Here is a 17,901-nt window from a genome sequence, read left to right as displayed (position 1 = left end):
TAGTAAGACTTGTAAAATGACAGTTTTGCATAGACAGTAAGGAATTTTTTTTTAAGGAATAGGAAAATGTATTTTCAAAGACAGTCCAGAGTGTGTAAGGATTGTCCTGGAGAGAAGGAAATTGTAAAATCTCTTTTTAGCATTGTATTGTCATTTCAAACTTTCATCACAGCTTGTAAATGGTATGATAATCAGATGATGTGAACATGGCCTAGGTGTCATCATACTTTTAAAGCACAGACATTTTCAGAGCATCAGTGAATACACACTAGCCAAATTAAACCATTCCAGCAGTGCCTCAAAACATTACACCAACCAAGAGAACAAAGGTTTTCAATTGTGAAAGAGCATTCAAATATTTATACTAAAAGAGTAAAAGTGAAACAGTAAATCAGTATTGTTCTGTCCGTATGCTCAAGAGAAGTGAGAAAGGTTTTTCTTAGAAAATACTTGTACTTTTATGTGTACCTATATTTTAACTATTGACATTAACTGAATATATTTTAACTATTGAAAGAAAGAAGGCATTTAGTAACCAAGGACATGCTTATACCAAGTAAAAGTTTTTCCTTGAATAATGAATTATTGGAGTATTTGCTTAACATTCAAGTAGAAATTAGTTACTATGACAGAGGTCAGCTTCAAAGAATAAATGAGACCCAACACGCTTGTTAAAAAAAAAAATTAGAAAGGGCCACCATATCACCAGGATATCGACTCTGTAATTAGCACGTTATTTCTGTCAATTTTTGTGTGGCAACTACAGAAATATTAGCTATATCTGCCAAAACCAGACTTTTTAATCCCTGTCTTCTAAAGGGTTCGATGTTTTAAACAAAAGATCAAAATTCTAGCAGCTATTACAACAGTCACTTCAGAAAAGTGATACTTCAACTATTTAAAATGGAGCACAGATAGCACAGTTGAACTAGTAAAGTAAATAGGAAATTGAAATACTAAAGATTTAATTAATGTCACTGAGAACTGGTTGCAAAAAGGGTATCAGAAGTTCTTTAAATACCACTGGGTTTATATCCTACTTGAAGACAACTCAGTCAATCTCACCGATCCAACATTCCTTCAGGACACTACTGCACCATCATCAGTCCATTCCTGAGCTTCCTAAGGATCTCAGGTAGCTTCACTGTCCAATAAGTTCTGATATAATGACAGGAAGAAACAATTCAGAATTAGGTTACACAATTAGCAACAAATGTTTTACCCTCAAAAAATAAGGAGGGGCAAATAAACTATTCAAAAATAATTACCTGATTTAAGAAAAAAAAAAAAAAGATTTTCTGGCAGTTATCTCCTATTGATGAGTAGTGAAAGACTTGTAAGTATTACTGCATATTGATGGTATAAAAACAGTATGAGTAAAAAAAATTACCATTACCTCAGTAATGAAGATGCAAACATAGCAGCATCCTGTTAGCTTATTTTACACTGCATGAACAGAAAGACAATGCTGATCCAGATCCTCAGCATATGATCTGCATCTCTTTGGTTATTTATTTCAATACAACTACCGTGACATACTTCTAAAGCCTTTAATGTATTGTAAGATTGGCAAGGCCCCTTCATTTACATAATTAAGGCAATTATAGCCATTATAATCGAATGCAACACCATTTTAATGGTCTGGACTATATTTAAGCTTCCAGCTTTATAATCCATGAAAGCTGGTTGGCAGAGAGTAAAAGAAAATAATGAATATATCCTAAAAAAAGCATGATCTCATGAATCTAAAACAGTTTATTAATAGAGTTTGTTGCGCTACACAGACTAAAATTTCCAACTAATTTGAGTGTTTTCGGGACTCTAGGTCTGACTTTGGTAATTGTTTAAAGACCTAAGTGAAAATTAATGATTATAAACCACAAAATGAAACAGCATTAATTATCTTATTTCATCAACAAGTTAGTTTGCCTAACTCTCTTAAAATTGCAGCAGCACAAAACCACAGGCTGATACACTGAAGGTAAGTTTTTTGCCTCTAAAGACATATTCACCATGTGAGTTCTTTGGGTTTCCCCCCGTCTATTAAAACACAGGGGGAAAGGAAATAGGGAAATCAACCAAGCTAATCAAAATTTTCAGAATAAATAATTTTAAAACAACCTCCTATAGAGAAATCTTTTCCTCTGTGAAAAGTATATGAAGAGTATATACTAAAAGTATATACTACTTTGTAGTAGTAAGAAAACAGCTCTGAGTGACTAATTGCTCATCTAGCATTCACTGAGTCTTTACCTAAAAAGAACCAGAGAGTTTAAAGGGCTCTGAGTGTCTGAACAGCCCCACAGAAATCAAGGATTACAAAACAGGCAATGCAATCTAATCCCACGTGTGTAAGCTCACTCTCACACATTTATTTGCAGTGAACCAGCTAATTTTACTTGAGAGGAGGTCTGGGAAGTCCACCTTGAAATCACTTCCTATGCATAGGGTGGACAAGGTCACCAAGGAACTCCAGTTGTACCCACCTTCTCAAACATACACACTTGTTTTCTAAGTCACAATTAGTACAGGACATACATGCCCTCCACATCTTGTGATAAAAAATACTTAACACAGTGAGCAGAGATGCGACACTCACATTATTTTAGAAATCCGAAACTGTATTACACAACTACTTGAACACAGGGCCAGATCTGCCACTTCTGTGCTCGTCTGCTGCTAACAGAAGAAATGTGAGAAACAACTTCTTGAACGGCAGCTCACCACAGCAGACTAGAACTGATTTCCCCAGCCATGAAACCTTAGAAATTTTGAATTTAAAAGTAAATTTGTGGATGTGATATACATACCTGGATTTGACAAAGCTGTATAGATTGAGTACCCAAGGCTTCCAAAAGCAGCCATAAAAAGTGGAACGACTTGGAAGTAACAAAGCAGCCCAAATAAAGAGCAAAGGTGATTTTAGGGTAGACTGCTGTTGCACAGGTACTTGGAACTGTGAGCAAAGAGCTGTTTCTAGTGATAGCTATGTAATATTCCTGTTTTCCCTTTAGTGTGATAGCTCTTTGCAATACTGACAAGCACTCAGCTAACAATCCTTTCTAAGGATTACACTTAATCCTGGCAACAATAAAATGTTCTTTTTCAAAGCATTCTTGAATATGTTCTGCAGTGTTATGTAGATTATTTTTCATAAACACAGTATATACACTCTAGCCTTTTTTATATGAACTATATTATTATGGGATGGACAATCTCACCTTAATCCTTCACTTCTTCCTTCTAACAGTCAAGTTCAATGGAATTTTAATTTTTTCTGCAATTATAACTTCATTGCAGAGAATTACAAAATATAAATCACTGTTCAAGCCACCTTTTCTTTTTTTCACACTATCAGCTGAATAGTATATGTTTTACTAGAATGTCTCTGCCTCATTGCTCTACTTGCATTTGTGATGTCACTTCTTTTTGGCAAGACGCATATTTCTATCTCTTTTTCCCAAATATTTTAATCCCTGTAAGAACAGAAAGCTAAAGCAAAAATTTTTTAGCCAAAATATCAACTAACCAATTCTAGTTATCCTGTTAGAATTAAAAAGGTGTTTAAAACCAACTGAAGACACACTGTTCCATGCAGAAGTTTGAAACTACAGGAGAAACATGCATCTGAAGCAAAACTGACAAATGGATCCACTTCTACAGTCTAACAACAGGTTATACAGATACATCTCCATTTCCCCAGTTCTTCACAGGCCCTTCATCACTTCCACATCACACACAGACAAGATATGCCAAGCGGCCTATACCTCTCCTTTCCAATCTTTCCCAGGGTTCCAGGGGAGGGAAGCCTGGTATGTGGGTGGCTTCTGGCTAACCTCGGGCTAGATGAGGATGGAACCAGGGATTGTGGGCATACAGGTCAGATCACTCTCATTCCAAACACATTCTCTGTCATTCTACACCGTATTAGATTGCTATAAATCACACTACTTTGGATTACTACTAATTATGACAGAGTGTATGGAGTTTGATTAATGAAAGAAGATAGTGCTGATAATTTTACTTGGCACAACATCACTCAAGCAAAAAAGATACTCAGTTTAAAATTCTGAAGAAGATTCATGCAGAAAATTTCTCTAACATCGAAGGAAAAAACCAATAAAATTAGCTCCATTGTGTTTCTGTTATTACAAAAACACAGTAATGAATCTTAAATAAATGTCTTGGAAATGCAATAATACAGTATTTTTGTGCTAGTAAATTCCCTTTTTATCATAGATATAGAAATAACTTATGGATACAAATGAATTGTTGCTAAGATTATTAGCCTGCTATCTCAGAAATAACCTAGTATTTATAAAATATATAGCAAAGCACTAAAATCTGATAAAACAATAGTACTTCTTATTGAAGAGCAAATAAAAAGTGGTCCATCATTCACCCTTAATACAACAGAGGGAAAAAAACCCCACCCTTAATGAATTAGGCTCACCAAATTTCAAAGTATTAAAATCTACAATGCATCAATTTGCACTTTATCTTCAAATAGTTTCAATTTATACGTAATGTATACTTACAGTTCACCATTACTGTAAATGTATATAATGAATTTTAAAAAGTGAAAAAACAACATTTTAGCTTGTGTGCCTGGACAAATACAGGTCTAAGATGAATAGCTTTAAGATTCACAAGTGAAAACGATGTAATCTAGAACAAAAAGCGATAAAAGCAAAATGGGTATCTACTGCTAAGTCAATATCTTCTGAAGAACTATAATGGATATATAGTAATACATTTTAATTTTGTAGCATCTTCAAAATCATAAAAGGTTTCAAAAACATTAATGAAGTAGCATTCAGAAACACTAGTAGAGTAAGAAAGCTTACCTATGGATAATTGTCTTTTCTTCTAACAAGGAAACTGAGTCACAATGTTAGAGCCTATTTATATTTAAATCAATTACAAGACTCATGTTGATGCCAGTAGTAAAGGTAAGAGAAGACATACTAGCCCATATTTAATTTTTGTTGTCAGCCCACAATCTCAAACAGTATATGCCAGAACAGATGAGACACATTCTTGGATTTGAGTGGTTCCACTGATACCACTGATAGTTTTGCTCTTGTATTTCAGGCTTCATCTAAAGACTATTTTGAGAAAAATCAGTAAAATTCTCTAATGAAATTTAATCAACTATAAACGCATAGAGATTTTTTTAAATGTTGCATTTTCTAGAACTGCAGCAGCAATTACATAATAAAATATTTTATTGAATATAAATGTATGTCTAAGAAGAACAGTAGACAAGAAAGCTGACATTTACCTACTGCAAATTTGTCACATATATAAAATGTTGCTACTGCTACTCCCAGACTACTGAGACAGCCTCCTTCCATTTACTGTGCATATTCTTCAAAGTTAACAACTGAGAACAGTTTCCCCACGATGAAAATGAGCATGCTTCTCTTTGTACGTCTTTTTATAGGCTAGTCACTTATTTTCTGTAACAAGCATGAAAGCATAAAATTAAATGTTACAATTAGATCTTTTAGGAAATGTCTTAAAACATACTAACATATTTATAAATAAACCCTGAACAGCACTATAATATAACAGTAATTTTGTTTGGTGGGTTATCTTTGTCTTATTTGAGATTCGAAAGTTAAATTTTATTCTTGACCACACAGCATGAACCTCTTCCTCTTCTAGATGGGAATTTTGCTTGTTGCCTCACACAAATGGCTTCTTCTGGCTACCCCATAACTGATCACTGATAATATCAGGTCTAACTGCTCTAGTATATGTTGGTTTGAATACAGATTTTATTCTATTGATGTCCTGTCCTGTAGTTCATCTTGCAAATGAGAAAAAGGGAATTACAAAACAGTAATATCTGTCTTTGAAAGGCAAAAATACAAAGCAGAGATTAAGGAGTTAACACAAACATTATTTTTGGCCCTCAATCTCTTTATTTGTGAACACTGGAAACCATTCAGTGTTTTCTCTGAATGCAAACAAAAAAAAAGCTCTTTTTTGGCATCTATACCTGTATTATATGAAGAGTGATGGAGGTCATGTACTGAAAAGATGATGCTATGCAAATTAAATGAGAGGATTTGGGAGAGTTCTGTTTTGCTATTTGTCCCCCTATTTGCTTTTCAAGCACTGATGCACACAGAATGAAACAGAATCCAGAGTGTCTTTAATCCTACTGTTACTTATCCTCATCTCTCCACAGCAATTAACAATTCCGCAGTACTCTGTATAAAACAGGATACAGCTGAGAGAACAGCTATATTCTGTGATTAAAGTCTTTCATATATGCTAACTGAAAATCCTTTCAGCATGCAATGTTGCCTTTTCACTTCCACCTGGCAAAAGCTTAGATTCAAAGAGTATGATGTTTATAGAAGCTTCCAGTCTCACCTGTATAGTTCTCCTTAGATGATGAAATAAAGAGAAGCCCTTTTTTTCCTTCCATGAATATAAGCCTATCTCTGTTATTTTAGTAAAAATATCAAGTGAGCTCTTACCATAGGATTTATTAGAAATTAACTCAAAAATTAGTGAGAGCAAATTCTTCTATTTCAGTAGCTAATGGATATTCAGTATTTTACCCACAATACCATAGAGCTTTTGCCATTTAAACTGCAGGACCTTCAACTGATCCTGAGCTTTTGGGTATGACTACATGTCCCAGCTGCCTTGACTCTGTGTCAAGGCTTTTATATAAAAAATAATTAGACTTTCTCAATGTATGTACTCTTGAGTAGAGCAAATTTAAGGCAACTGACAATGAATGCTTTTCTTAGATACCTCTGAAGCTAAGGTTTTTCACGAGTTAAGAGTTTTCAGTTTTCAGTTAAGAGTTTTCAGAACTGCTTTCAGTCAGCTAGAAATATAAGCTATTATACTGTAAAAACATATATATATATAAAGCCTTATATACACTACATTAAATGACATAAGAAGTAATGCAGTTAAAATTTTATGTCCTTTTTTTAAAGACACATATTCCACAGACTGCATTATTTCTTTTTGCAGAAAAAAAGGCAACATAGGTCTTGGTCTACACCAATAATTAAATGTATTAATATACAGTACAGTAATTGTGAATTAAATATCAATTAAATAACAGTACAAAATTACTTCAGTTGTCCATCTTTTTTTTTTCTAGTAATGTCTTGAACTAAAACAACATTGGAGTGCTTAGTGTAGTTTATATGATACTCATTGTTTCCTCTAAACTAAATTCAAAACAAAGATATGACAAAGAAAGATCTTTATTTTATTGTGTCTTTTTTTTGCTTGTTACTTTTGTTTTGTCAACAACTTACACATCTAGTTCCAGATCAAGTTCTTAGCTCTTTCATTTATGGATAAGGGCCCCTGAACATCAATTAGATCCAATGTTTCTAAATGTATCATTCTATGATTAAAATGAAGCAGCTTTCACAAAAGCCCGGATGCCTTCACCTGTCTCATGCATTCATCAGAGATATGTATTAGACAAACTTTAGAATTCACATCCAACTAAGAGCATTCTATGATTTTATTATTAGGTTCAAATACACTTTATAAGGAAAATCTGTTTTTTCTGAATACTGGTTTAATTTTGCTTCCCGAAGGAATATGGGATTCCACAGCAAGACTAATCTGGGAAAGTTCATAGACATACATTGCTCTCCTGATACACCAAAAAACCAGTAAATTTTTTAATCTGAAAAGATGACCTATTGTCTTAGATAAGGGATCTATATTAGGAAACCCTTACTTCAGTTATCCCTGAAACAGGAACAATAATCTTACTTTGCCTGTTTGGCTTCGTCAATTTTGCAAGCAACTGCCGTATGTGTATACAGCTTAAAATCATGGAACCACAGAATAATTCAGGTTGGAAATTATCTCCAAGATCACAGTCCATCTGTCAGAACACTTTATGGAGTTCTACTTAAAGAAAAAAATTGTATTCTTATAACTTCTGCTGTAAGAACCTTCGTTTTAAGAAATTTTGTATTATCACAAAGATGGCTGAAATTTCGGTAATGATACTCAGCTCACTTTCGTATTTCTCAAGTCCCCTGGCCTTTGGGGGTCATCTTTGTAAAGAAATGATATTCAAATTTCACTGTTGCAATAAAATGTAGCATTTGGAAAAGCCCTGTATTTTGCTTGCCTTGACATTCTGTCAAGATGGGATTAGTGCTAATTCTCATACCCATAGGAACCTTTTTCCTTCTCTTTTATATAACTAGGCAGAAGCAATCTTGACCTCTTGGCAGCATAAATCTTCAAGAAGAGTTTAATCCTAATTAAAAATAATTCCATTTTTTTGAAGCAAAAAAAATTGTCTCTAGATTTTTTTCAGTGTTTTAGTACAGGAGTACAAAAAACAGAATGTGCTTGAACAAACACACTCCAAGGACAAAAATAACTGTCTCAGCTGAAACAACTTCCAGCAGAGAAAATGCTAATCTTGTTCTGGTAAAAACTGAGGGCAATGATACCATATTAAAAGACTAGCACTGGAGAATCGTGTGCCTGCTATTCACAGAGAGATTCTTTTAAGATCATTATCTTAATTTCACTTAAAGTCCACTGTTAAGGAAATATTCTCAAATTCATGTTGGAGACGCAGAAATTATTGCTAGTGAATACTGCAAAAACATTAGAGTTACTTTATATGTATTATTAAAGGGGCAACATTAACCATAGAGTGCTTTGTCTTCCAGTGCTTTTCATTCTATCTAACAATGTGAGCAAATTACAGATTTATCTACTTATTTAAAGACACTACTTGAAATTGCAAATTAATGGCCTTAAAAACATCAAGACACTATCATTTTGCAGAGGGGTTACAGCAGAGGAAGTATTTAATTGTATATATTAAATTAATATTTAATTATAAAATCAATTATATTGCTGAAGACCAAAAAAAGTGTCCTAAATGAGTGTTTCAGATCAGTTTTTTAATGTACTTGTATGCCTGTATACAGCTTAATGTTTATAGTAGTCATCTCTATTCATTATTAAAAGAACATTAACTTGTTTTTTAAACTAGGAAAAAATTAGTTTTGGCAGTACCTACAATTTAAAATGGCAACAGTTATACTCTCTTGCACAATACATTTGGAACAGCACATCAAACTGTAGTGAAATACTGATGTTAACAAAATGCAGGAAGGCAACGTTGATTTGTTTTATCGGTATAAGGCTGCTGCATGGAAAAAACCCCAATCTCTAAAAACTAATTTTGCTGTATTTTCAATGATATTTGTGCATAAAGATTTTAGCTTGCTCATCAGAAGTTTTACTATACAGAAAGAACAAAAAATTGCATTTAACAGAGATCAGTCTAAAGAAAGAAACAAATGCATATCTCCAGTCACACTTTTCTTGGCAAATTCAGGTCCATGGTGGCCTAAAACCTCATGCTATGACAGCTCTTTATTCAGAAGCACCAAAGATGCTATCGTGTTTTGTTTAACAACAACCTTCCAATATCACCTGGGAGCCACTGAAACACAAATTTGCTCAGCCACCATTTTTTTCCCTCCAGTTTGTTCCAGCTGCAACAATAGCTAAGGAGGAGTACAAAGCAACTTCATTTTCCAGCAGCCTATTCTCATGTGTGGTCCAAAAGGAAGCTGATTTATTCCTGTCAAGCACTTTTCAAACTGACTCATTTATATAATACAGCCTTTACTAATAGTTCCATAGTAGAACTACTTGCTCCTATGACCATAACAACGACTTTAAAGTTTCAATTTTTTCTATCACACTTTGTTTTCTTGAATATTCAGTTGAAAACACTGAAAAGCAAGGAATGAATTTTTCTTTGTCTAAAATACAGTCATAAGCACCTCAAGGAGTATTAAAGTGTAAAAAGAGAACAGCAGTAAATCATACTACAACAGTTCATTTGAAAAACACTGTAGTATTTTACTATAGGTACAATATCAAAACCCTTGGCAAAGAACACCTTGAACAAAATAAAGCTGGTTTATATTCAAGAATAATCAGTGTTTCTGGTAACTGTAATCTTCTGTGAGGAAAATCTTACTTCTTTCTGGAAATGAGCTGTTAAAAATATTACACGAATTATCACTCACCTCTCCTATCACTTCTGGCTGCATTTGTGGATTTGTCAGAAGGGCAAGGGCAACGTCCTTCACATTTCACTGAGATTTGTTTTCCTGAGACACAGGCTTGATACTCTAACTTGCACTGTAAAGGAGAGAGAATGACTATCATTAATAGAAACATAAACCAGAAAATAATAACTTTAAGAATTTTGAAGCAATTTTTCATTGTGCTTAAATCTTTGCAGACAAAGGTGCTAGGAAAAGTTTTCTGCAGCATATGCTACCTTCCTACCAAAAACTGGATTAGATAACTAGGTACCAAGTTTCTGGTCCCTCACCTGGCTACAGTTTCAGACTTAATTCAAGCATGAATGCACGTATGGTGTGAGGCTGATTTGAATATGCATGCTAAATGGAAGTAGAGTGTGTTGGTTTTATTTGTATTATATGAGCAAATAAACACAGTAACAATATTAATTACTGACACAAAACAATTAATGGTGGATTGTTAAAGACTTTATCATTTAATTTCTGTCTTTAAGATGACAATATCCTAGTAAAAAGCATTAATGGATAAAATGGAAAGGTGTGCCTGATGTAATTCTGCATAGTGACTGTCTTTTCTGATATGGAAACAGATTAATTTCTTTAGTTCTGATCTGTATGCTTACAACTCCAATCCAGAAATCATATAAAAATTAACCACATCTAACCAAGAAATGGAACTGTTGTGTCAAGCACAAAAAAGTAATGTTGCTAAAAAACCACACACAGAGAAACTAACTGAAAAGCTGAACTTTCATTCCAAAAGAACAGTTCCTTACATAGAGATCTTTCCCTGTTATGCTTTGCCAATGTATTATCAGGAAAAACACAAAGCCAAAAACAAAGTGGGGGGAAAAAAGCATGTAAAAAGAGCTTTTTTAAAAAATAAAAGGAGAAAGATGGTTACAGAGAACACTTCATCCTTGAACAAAAGATGGAAAATGTCTCATTAGTCAGGTAAAGGATATAGAAATATATGAGTCAGAGAACCAGTTCAAGTAACAAGTAAGAAGTGTTTTCTATGCATCACAACACTTTAGAAGAATAATCTGACCAGTCTGTATCTTTTATTCTCTGACTCATCTTTCCTTAGGGTTATCTAACTTCAGTTTAATGCAATTCCATTATAAAATTATCAGGTTTTCCAGCAAACCATAGAATCAAAGTTTCTCCCTGTCCTAAAAATACATAAGGGATGAGAGCACTCTAGCCATGTAAGAATCAAGAAGCTTCCTGACAGGTTGCACTTGAGGTTTCCACTAGTTTGCAGATATAAGCACTGGGAATGTACAGAACTTCATCAACCTTTCATGCAGTCAGGCTTCTAACCCTACCACACACTCATGCAGTTCTCTACCTAGCATAAGCTGAGCTGCATCACTGTATTGAAATAATAACTTTCTGCACCACTGCCAGTACCAAAAAGAAGACAGAAAAGGATATCTCACGTTTTGTGTATTTCCATAAAATCATTGTTATACTTCAGTTTTTGCTGAAGTATACTTTACCTTTTGCCTAAAAGACACTGTTGTAATAAAATGACACTGAAAAAAACCTTTTAATTCCACAAAAGCCCTCAAAAAACCCCAAACCAACCAAACAGAAAACAATACATAAAAAAAAAACCCAAACAAAAAAAACAAACAACAAACCAAACCAACCAACCAACCAACCAAAAAAACCACAAACAGAATTGCTCCATTAGAAAGCCATATAGCAATATCTCCTAAAGGAGCAGAAAATGTCAGCAAAGAAAACACCTGCTTATGATAACTTTGAAACAACTGAATAGCTTTTGTATCTCTGCACAATTATCCTGACTGTACAGGAAAGTCGTTGCATTAGCTCCAGTGCCCACCAGCCATCTTTCCAGACAGTACATGAGCTAATTCACATTTGAATATTCAAAACAATATCTGGAGTTTGTGGAACGGATTGCAGCCCAAATTTAATATATGCTTCTGTTTAAAAGAGGTATCCTTTCATTTTAAGTTCTGAGAATTTTTTTGTTCAATTTTAAGCAGTTTAAGGAGTCATACCCACAGGTAGCTCTGCTTTAGGTTTTGATTAATCCACTTTGTGAGACCAACACTTAAAACTTGACACACAAACCCATTCCAGATCTGTTTTACTGAGAACCAGAGTATCAAAGAGTGCAAAAAAAATGACTACATTTTACTTTCTGAAGTAATCCTTTGAGAGATTATTTTTACAGACTCCAGTGCTTCTACTTTGATTGACTCGGACGTATCTGAAGAGACTAGTAAATACTTCATAGCTGCTTCAGCAACTATAATGAGTCGCGAGTTTAGTCCTTTTGCTTTGTTTTTCTTTAAAGTTGTCTATTCAGTCCTATTTGCAGATAACATTACCCTTTAAATGTTAAAAAAACCTTAATGCCCAACACCTGTCACAGGCACAGATACCTGAAATACTGATTGCAAGGTCAGCACACAACACTTCCAAATCAGTACTCCCATTCACAAATATGAAAAAATGTTACACTCAATGAACTCATTTTATGGGTAGGTAGGCAGCAGAGATATATTCATTGTTTGCAGAAACAAAGGAAAATCATGGTGCTTGCAGAAGTCAGAAATTAATCCAGGCTATTCTGGCAATTTCAAATCAGAAGCTAATGACACCAGGAACATAACTCTAGTTCAAACCTCTTGTCATCATTCCCCAAATAAACAGTGCACTGAGACAGCTCAGTTAAATAAAGGTGGGTCAGACTTCCTTCAATGTTACTCTCAAGCTGGTAGAAGAGCAAGCAACATACCTGAAAAATTCCACAGAAAAAGAAATCTGTGACAGACTATGAAGACACAAGAAGTAGTGGTAAAAAAGGAGAGGTAGTGTTGAAGACAGTGATGAAATAATTTGTTTTGCAGGGAAAATATCTAAATAGTTTAAATAGCAAAAATATACAAGAAATATTACATTATGTATAGCAATAAAATAATGTCTATTTATTTGGCTTTGTGAGTAACTTTTCTATGTGAGGAAATACATAATGTAATTTTCAAGAAACTCATCTGTTAGATTTCTTAATATTCCTTATTTAAACTAGTTTTATAAACTGTTAACTGCTTACGCTACTTTTATGACAACCTCTTATATGCATGAAAAAATTCCATTTTACTGTTGAATACATCTAGCTTGTTATCTTCTTATCTTGATTCCCCTTTCCTCTTAGCATATTAGTTTTCTACACTGGAGATTCACATGTCTCATTTGTATGCTTGATTCTAAGGACACTTCACTGTATGAATTTCCACACGTTTTGTTTCAAGACAGAAGAGCAAGTATTTCTAACTTCAGAGCAATATGCTGCACAGTGCTTAAGGAAAATAATCACTTCAGTACAGACAAAAAACATGTACCACAGGGTCTCTTGGCAGTATATTTCAGGATGAAAAATTCCTCATTTCTGTACTGTCAAGTGTCCCATAGAAAAATGCAATTTGATCACTCAAATTCCACCTGTTTGAAAACCTGTTCAGTCTTAAACGGACTCAACATTCTTCACCATTTGCACAAAGTAGATGTTTAGTGAACCAGAGACAAGTAATTAAAATCTGTGGGAAAAACTTCAAAGAATATGTGTCATCTTTAGACATGACTCATGTAGCTTCACTGTTACTACAGCAGAGATGAGAACAGTTATCTTTCTGGTACAACTACTACAGTGCACGTTATTTTGATATACACGAGCTCTGCTCTTAGAATTATTATTATAGAGTTTCAAAGATTAAATGACAGTAATATTTTTCATTAAGCTCTGCCACCTTCCATTCCAAAGCAGCTGTCAAAGGCTGCCAAACAGATCTCTGTATATTGTACAGATAAAGAGCCTAGAGTTTTTTCTCAAGATGAAAAACCCCACCTACTTTTCCATGGAAAAATAATGAAAAAATGAAAGTACAAAGAAAAAACCCTACTGGTTTTGTGTGCATTTGACTGGCATGAATGCAAGGACAGGGTATGCTTTATTTATTATATTAAGTTCCAAACAACCTGACTTCCCTTGTATTTGTAAACCAAGTTCCAGGTAAAAATCATACATTTTTATATATACATAAAACTTTTTGATAACTTCAAATATTCAGGAAACCTCTACAGAAAAGAGTAATCTGTCAGCACATATGTCTGTGTGTCACATATGCAGAGGTAAAATCTATGCTGAGTGAAAAAGAACATTTAGAGAATACTTATATGGTCTTAAAGTTTTCAAATTAGTTGAATTTTGTATTTCCAGCCTTGCACACTTGAACTGGCTGAGCAACTTTATTTCCTTTGAGAAACTGCGAAGGACACAAAATGTACTAAATGAATGAAAGATGAAGAAAGAAAGAAAGAGAGGAAATATTATCTCAAAAATTACAGAAAAAACCCAGCTTGTAAGTTTGATTTCTGGGCACCTAGAAGAAAGAAGATGGACCATGCTATCGGGTTTTATCAGGCAAATCATAATAGATATTGTTTCATTTTACAGAAGAACTTCTAGAAAACAGAGATTCCAAGTAGCTTGATTTTACCAAGGCTCATCACACTCTTCTACATTGCCACCTGGTACGCCATACGAGGAAGTTATGCTATCTGTGTGCCTCTACTGTAATATGAACATCAAACTAGTTGTAAGTGATCCTTCAAGAGTAGCACTCAGTGTCTCACTCACCATTAAAATGGAAGACTGCACTGAGTGGACTTGAACAAGGCTAAGTCACAACCATGGATCTGTTGTGTCTTTTAATTTTCCATAGGAAAATGCTTTTGAAGGTGCTGGGGTCCATCAGTGATGCTCACTTTTTAAATACCACCTCCTAAGGGCACAGGAGCTGGAAATTCCCAAATGTCAGAAGTCAAGCAGGTGAGGCAGAAGGCTGGCCTGGCTGAGCAGGGATCTTCTGGAGCTAAGGTAAAAAAAGAAAGTGTATGCCCACTGAAAGCAAGGTTGGGTGACATGGGAGGACTAAAGAGATACTGCATTTAGAGCTGAAGTTGGCCAGTACTGTGGGGGACAGTAAAAAGGGCTTTTAAAAATACGTTAATCTGTAAAAGATACTGGGGGGCATCAGGCAAAGCATTGCCAGCCAGTCAAAAAAGGTGATTGTCCCACTCTGCTCTGCACTAGTGAGACCTCACCTTGAATACTCTGTGTAGTTTTGGGCACCAAAATATATGACACTAAGTGAAGGTCCTTGAGGAGAAGCCATATGAGGAGCGGTTGAGGTCACTTGGTCTGTTCAGCCTGGAGAAGGGAGACTGGGAGGAGACCTCATTGCAGTTACAACTTCTTCACAAAGGACATAGAGGATTAGGCACTGATCTCTTCCCTCTGGGGATCAGTGACAGGACCCAAGAAAAATGGCCTGAAGCTGTGTCAGGAGAAGTTTAGGCTGGATATTAGGAATATGTTTTCTTGACCCAGAGGGTGGTTGGGCACTGGAACAGGCTCCCCAGGGAAGCAGTCACAGCATCAAACCTGCCAGAATTCAAGAATTGTTTGGACAACACTCTAAGGAACATGGTGTGATTCTTAGTGTTGTTCTGTGCAGGGCCTGGAGATGGACTCAAATGTTCCTTGTGGGTCCCTTCAACTCAGGTTATTCTATGATCCTAACCAGTCGGAAGATGAACTAACAGATATCCTATTAAACATGGAAGGGGAGTAACTTTAGAAGATAGGAACATGATAAAAAAATACTCATATTATGGAAATAAGCTAAAATATAATGTAATTCAGTACAGAAAACTGCTACGTCCTACTCCAAGGCTCACAAAATAATCATGTTTTAAATAAAAGCTGGAGCAACTGGCTAGACATCCATCCTAAAGGAACAATAAAAACATAGAGATCATTAAAAACAACTGAACAGTGTTTTAAAACATTATCATACCAGGATATATAAACACGAATGCAACCTACAAAACATGTAGAGTAATTTCACAGAGTTCTGGCAGCACTTAAAATAGAGCACCTTGTACAGCTCTGTGATGAGGTTTCAAACAAGACAGGAATTAATTGAAAAAGGGAGTAACAGGAATAATGAGAGGCCTAGAAAATAGTCACCAAAAAGAGGATCAAGGAGTTGGTCTTAAGGAAAGAGGATTCACGTAACAGCTGTCAAACAGGTAAAAGACATCTGAAAGATACCCGAAATAATACCATGATGAATACTACATGAAATAATTGGCTTAAATTGCTGCAGAAAAGTATCAGATTAGACACTAGGCAGACTTTCTAATAAGGGTACTGATGTCTTAAAATAAATTGTTGGAAAAGTTTATTGAATCTTATTCATTGTCTTTACAACCAGGATTAGATAAATCTGTCAGGAATGACACCTGTGTAGTTTATCTTGCTTTGAGAAAATGGCTGGATCCGATAGCATAAAGCTTACTCAGTCAGGAAGTACAGGACAGACCTGCTCCAGGAAAGAACCAATGTCAAGAGACTATTGTTTGCATAAATGTTCATAATTTACTGAAGAGATTTAAAGATGTGTAATGAATGAACTAGGGAGATGGCATGAAAGAAAATAAAATAATGCCTATGCTGGTCTATGGATCTTAGATAGCTTCAGCAAAATTCCGTTTGGCACTGAGTGTATATGCACTCTTGAAAACCTGAGATATGATTTGGGAACATGCTAAATATTTTTAGATAAACTAAAACAAACATTAATCGAATACATAAATGTTGTGCAATGTGAAACATGAAAAAAATCTTTTAATTGGATATCCACATCTCACAAGTAATTTTTCTGCTTCCATCTGCAGAAACATCTTCTATCTGTAAAAAGACACTCATATCACATGGAGGGACTGTGTGTGAGGCAGCTGTAAATTAGTTACTCTTTGCAGACTTCGAAAATGTACAAGGAAAAAAGACATATTGAAGTAGAAAAGGATTTTAGTTTAACTGTGTGGCTTCCATATAATAAAAGACATAAGACTACTGAATGGTGCAGAGAAAACGATTCAGTAACTAGATAAAAGGGAAGTATGTCCATTCTGTGTGTTATGTGAGTGAAGAGCCCTGCAGAAGGAACAGCAACAGAATTAAAATTACAAGTCTACCCAAAGAGAAAGACAAAGTGCTTGTGCAACACTGATTTCAGCATTTTCTATCATTTTATCAATTTTCTTTTTCTCAGACTTAATTCTGTTCCTTTTTGAGAATGTTACAATCACAGTGCAAGATAACAATTTTCCACAATAGTACAGTCTTGTTAGGAATATCTAGTGGCTTTTAAACAATTCAACTCAAGCCAGTAATGAAGGCACATGCGATTTCTCTGGCAAGTAAGGAACAGAAGCTCACGCATTAGTGCCTTGAGGTACAATCTGCAGATACACTCCTCCAATTCCTCTTTTCCATCACTATATATATATACATCCTGGGCAGCTGGAAGCAGATCTGGTACAGCATACAAGTCATCAGAAATTAACTACCAGGGTATTCATTCATACTGTGTCCATTTATGCGTTTCAAACCTTTGACATGGCAAGACTGAAATTTGGCCAGACACATCAACACACCTTTTCTACAATATCAACATAATTATAGTACTGGACAAAGTGTGAATCCAATGTGAATTAAAGTACTTCAGAAATTTTCATCTGCTGAGGTGCTGACACTTACAGAAATGTTTCTAGAACACCATCCCATTTAATACTGAGCATTTAGTAAATTACTTTTTAGCCAACCAATAACTTATACTTATGCAACTGTAAAGTGTGTCATCTTTGAAAGGTATCTGTCACCTTTACCTGTACCTTATCTCAATGACAGTTGTGTAGA

General features: G+C 34.8%; 1 protein-coding gene across 2 annotated transcripts in view; it reads right to left on the bottom strand.

Annotated features, from left to right (window-relative positions):
- SPOCK3 (SPARC (osteonectin), cwcv and kazal like domains proteoglycan 3) overlaps window positions 1-17,901 on the bottom strand; it is a 165,817-nt gene that overhangs the window by 35,339 nt on the left and 112,577 nt on the right. For both annotated transcript variants that reach the window (XM_050338303.1, XM_050338304.1), the window contains one exon: window positions 10,074-10,188. In XM_050338303.1, coding sequence (XP_050194260.1) covers window positions 10,074-10,188 — 115 coding nt within the window. The remainder of the gene's footprint in view (window positions 1-10,073; window positions 10,189-17,901) is intronic.

This window comes from Myiozetetes cayanensis, unplaced genomic scaffold, assembly GCF_022539395.1.
Source record: "Myiozetetes cayanensis isolate MyiCay16 unplaced genomic scaffold, myiCay2020 scf7, whole genome shotgun sequence".
Taxonomy (NCBI): domain Eukaryota; kingdom Metazoa; phylum Chordata; class Aves; order Passeriformes; family Tyrannidae; genus Myiozetetes; species Myiozetetes cayanensis.
This window is presented reverse-complemented; position numbering and strand designations above follow the sequence as displayed.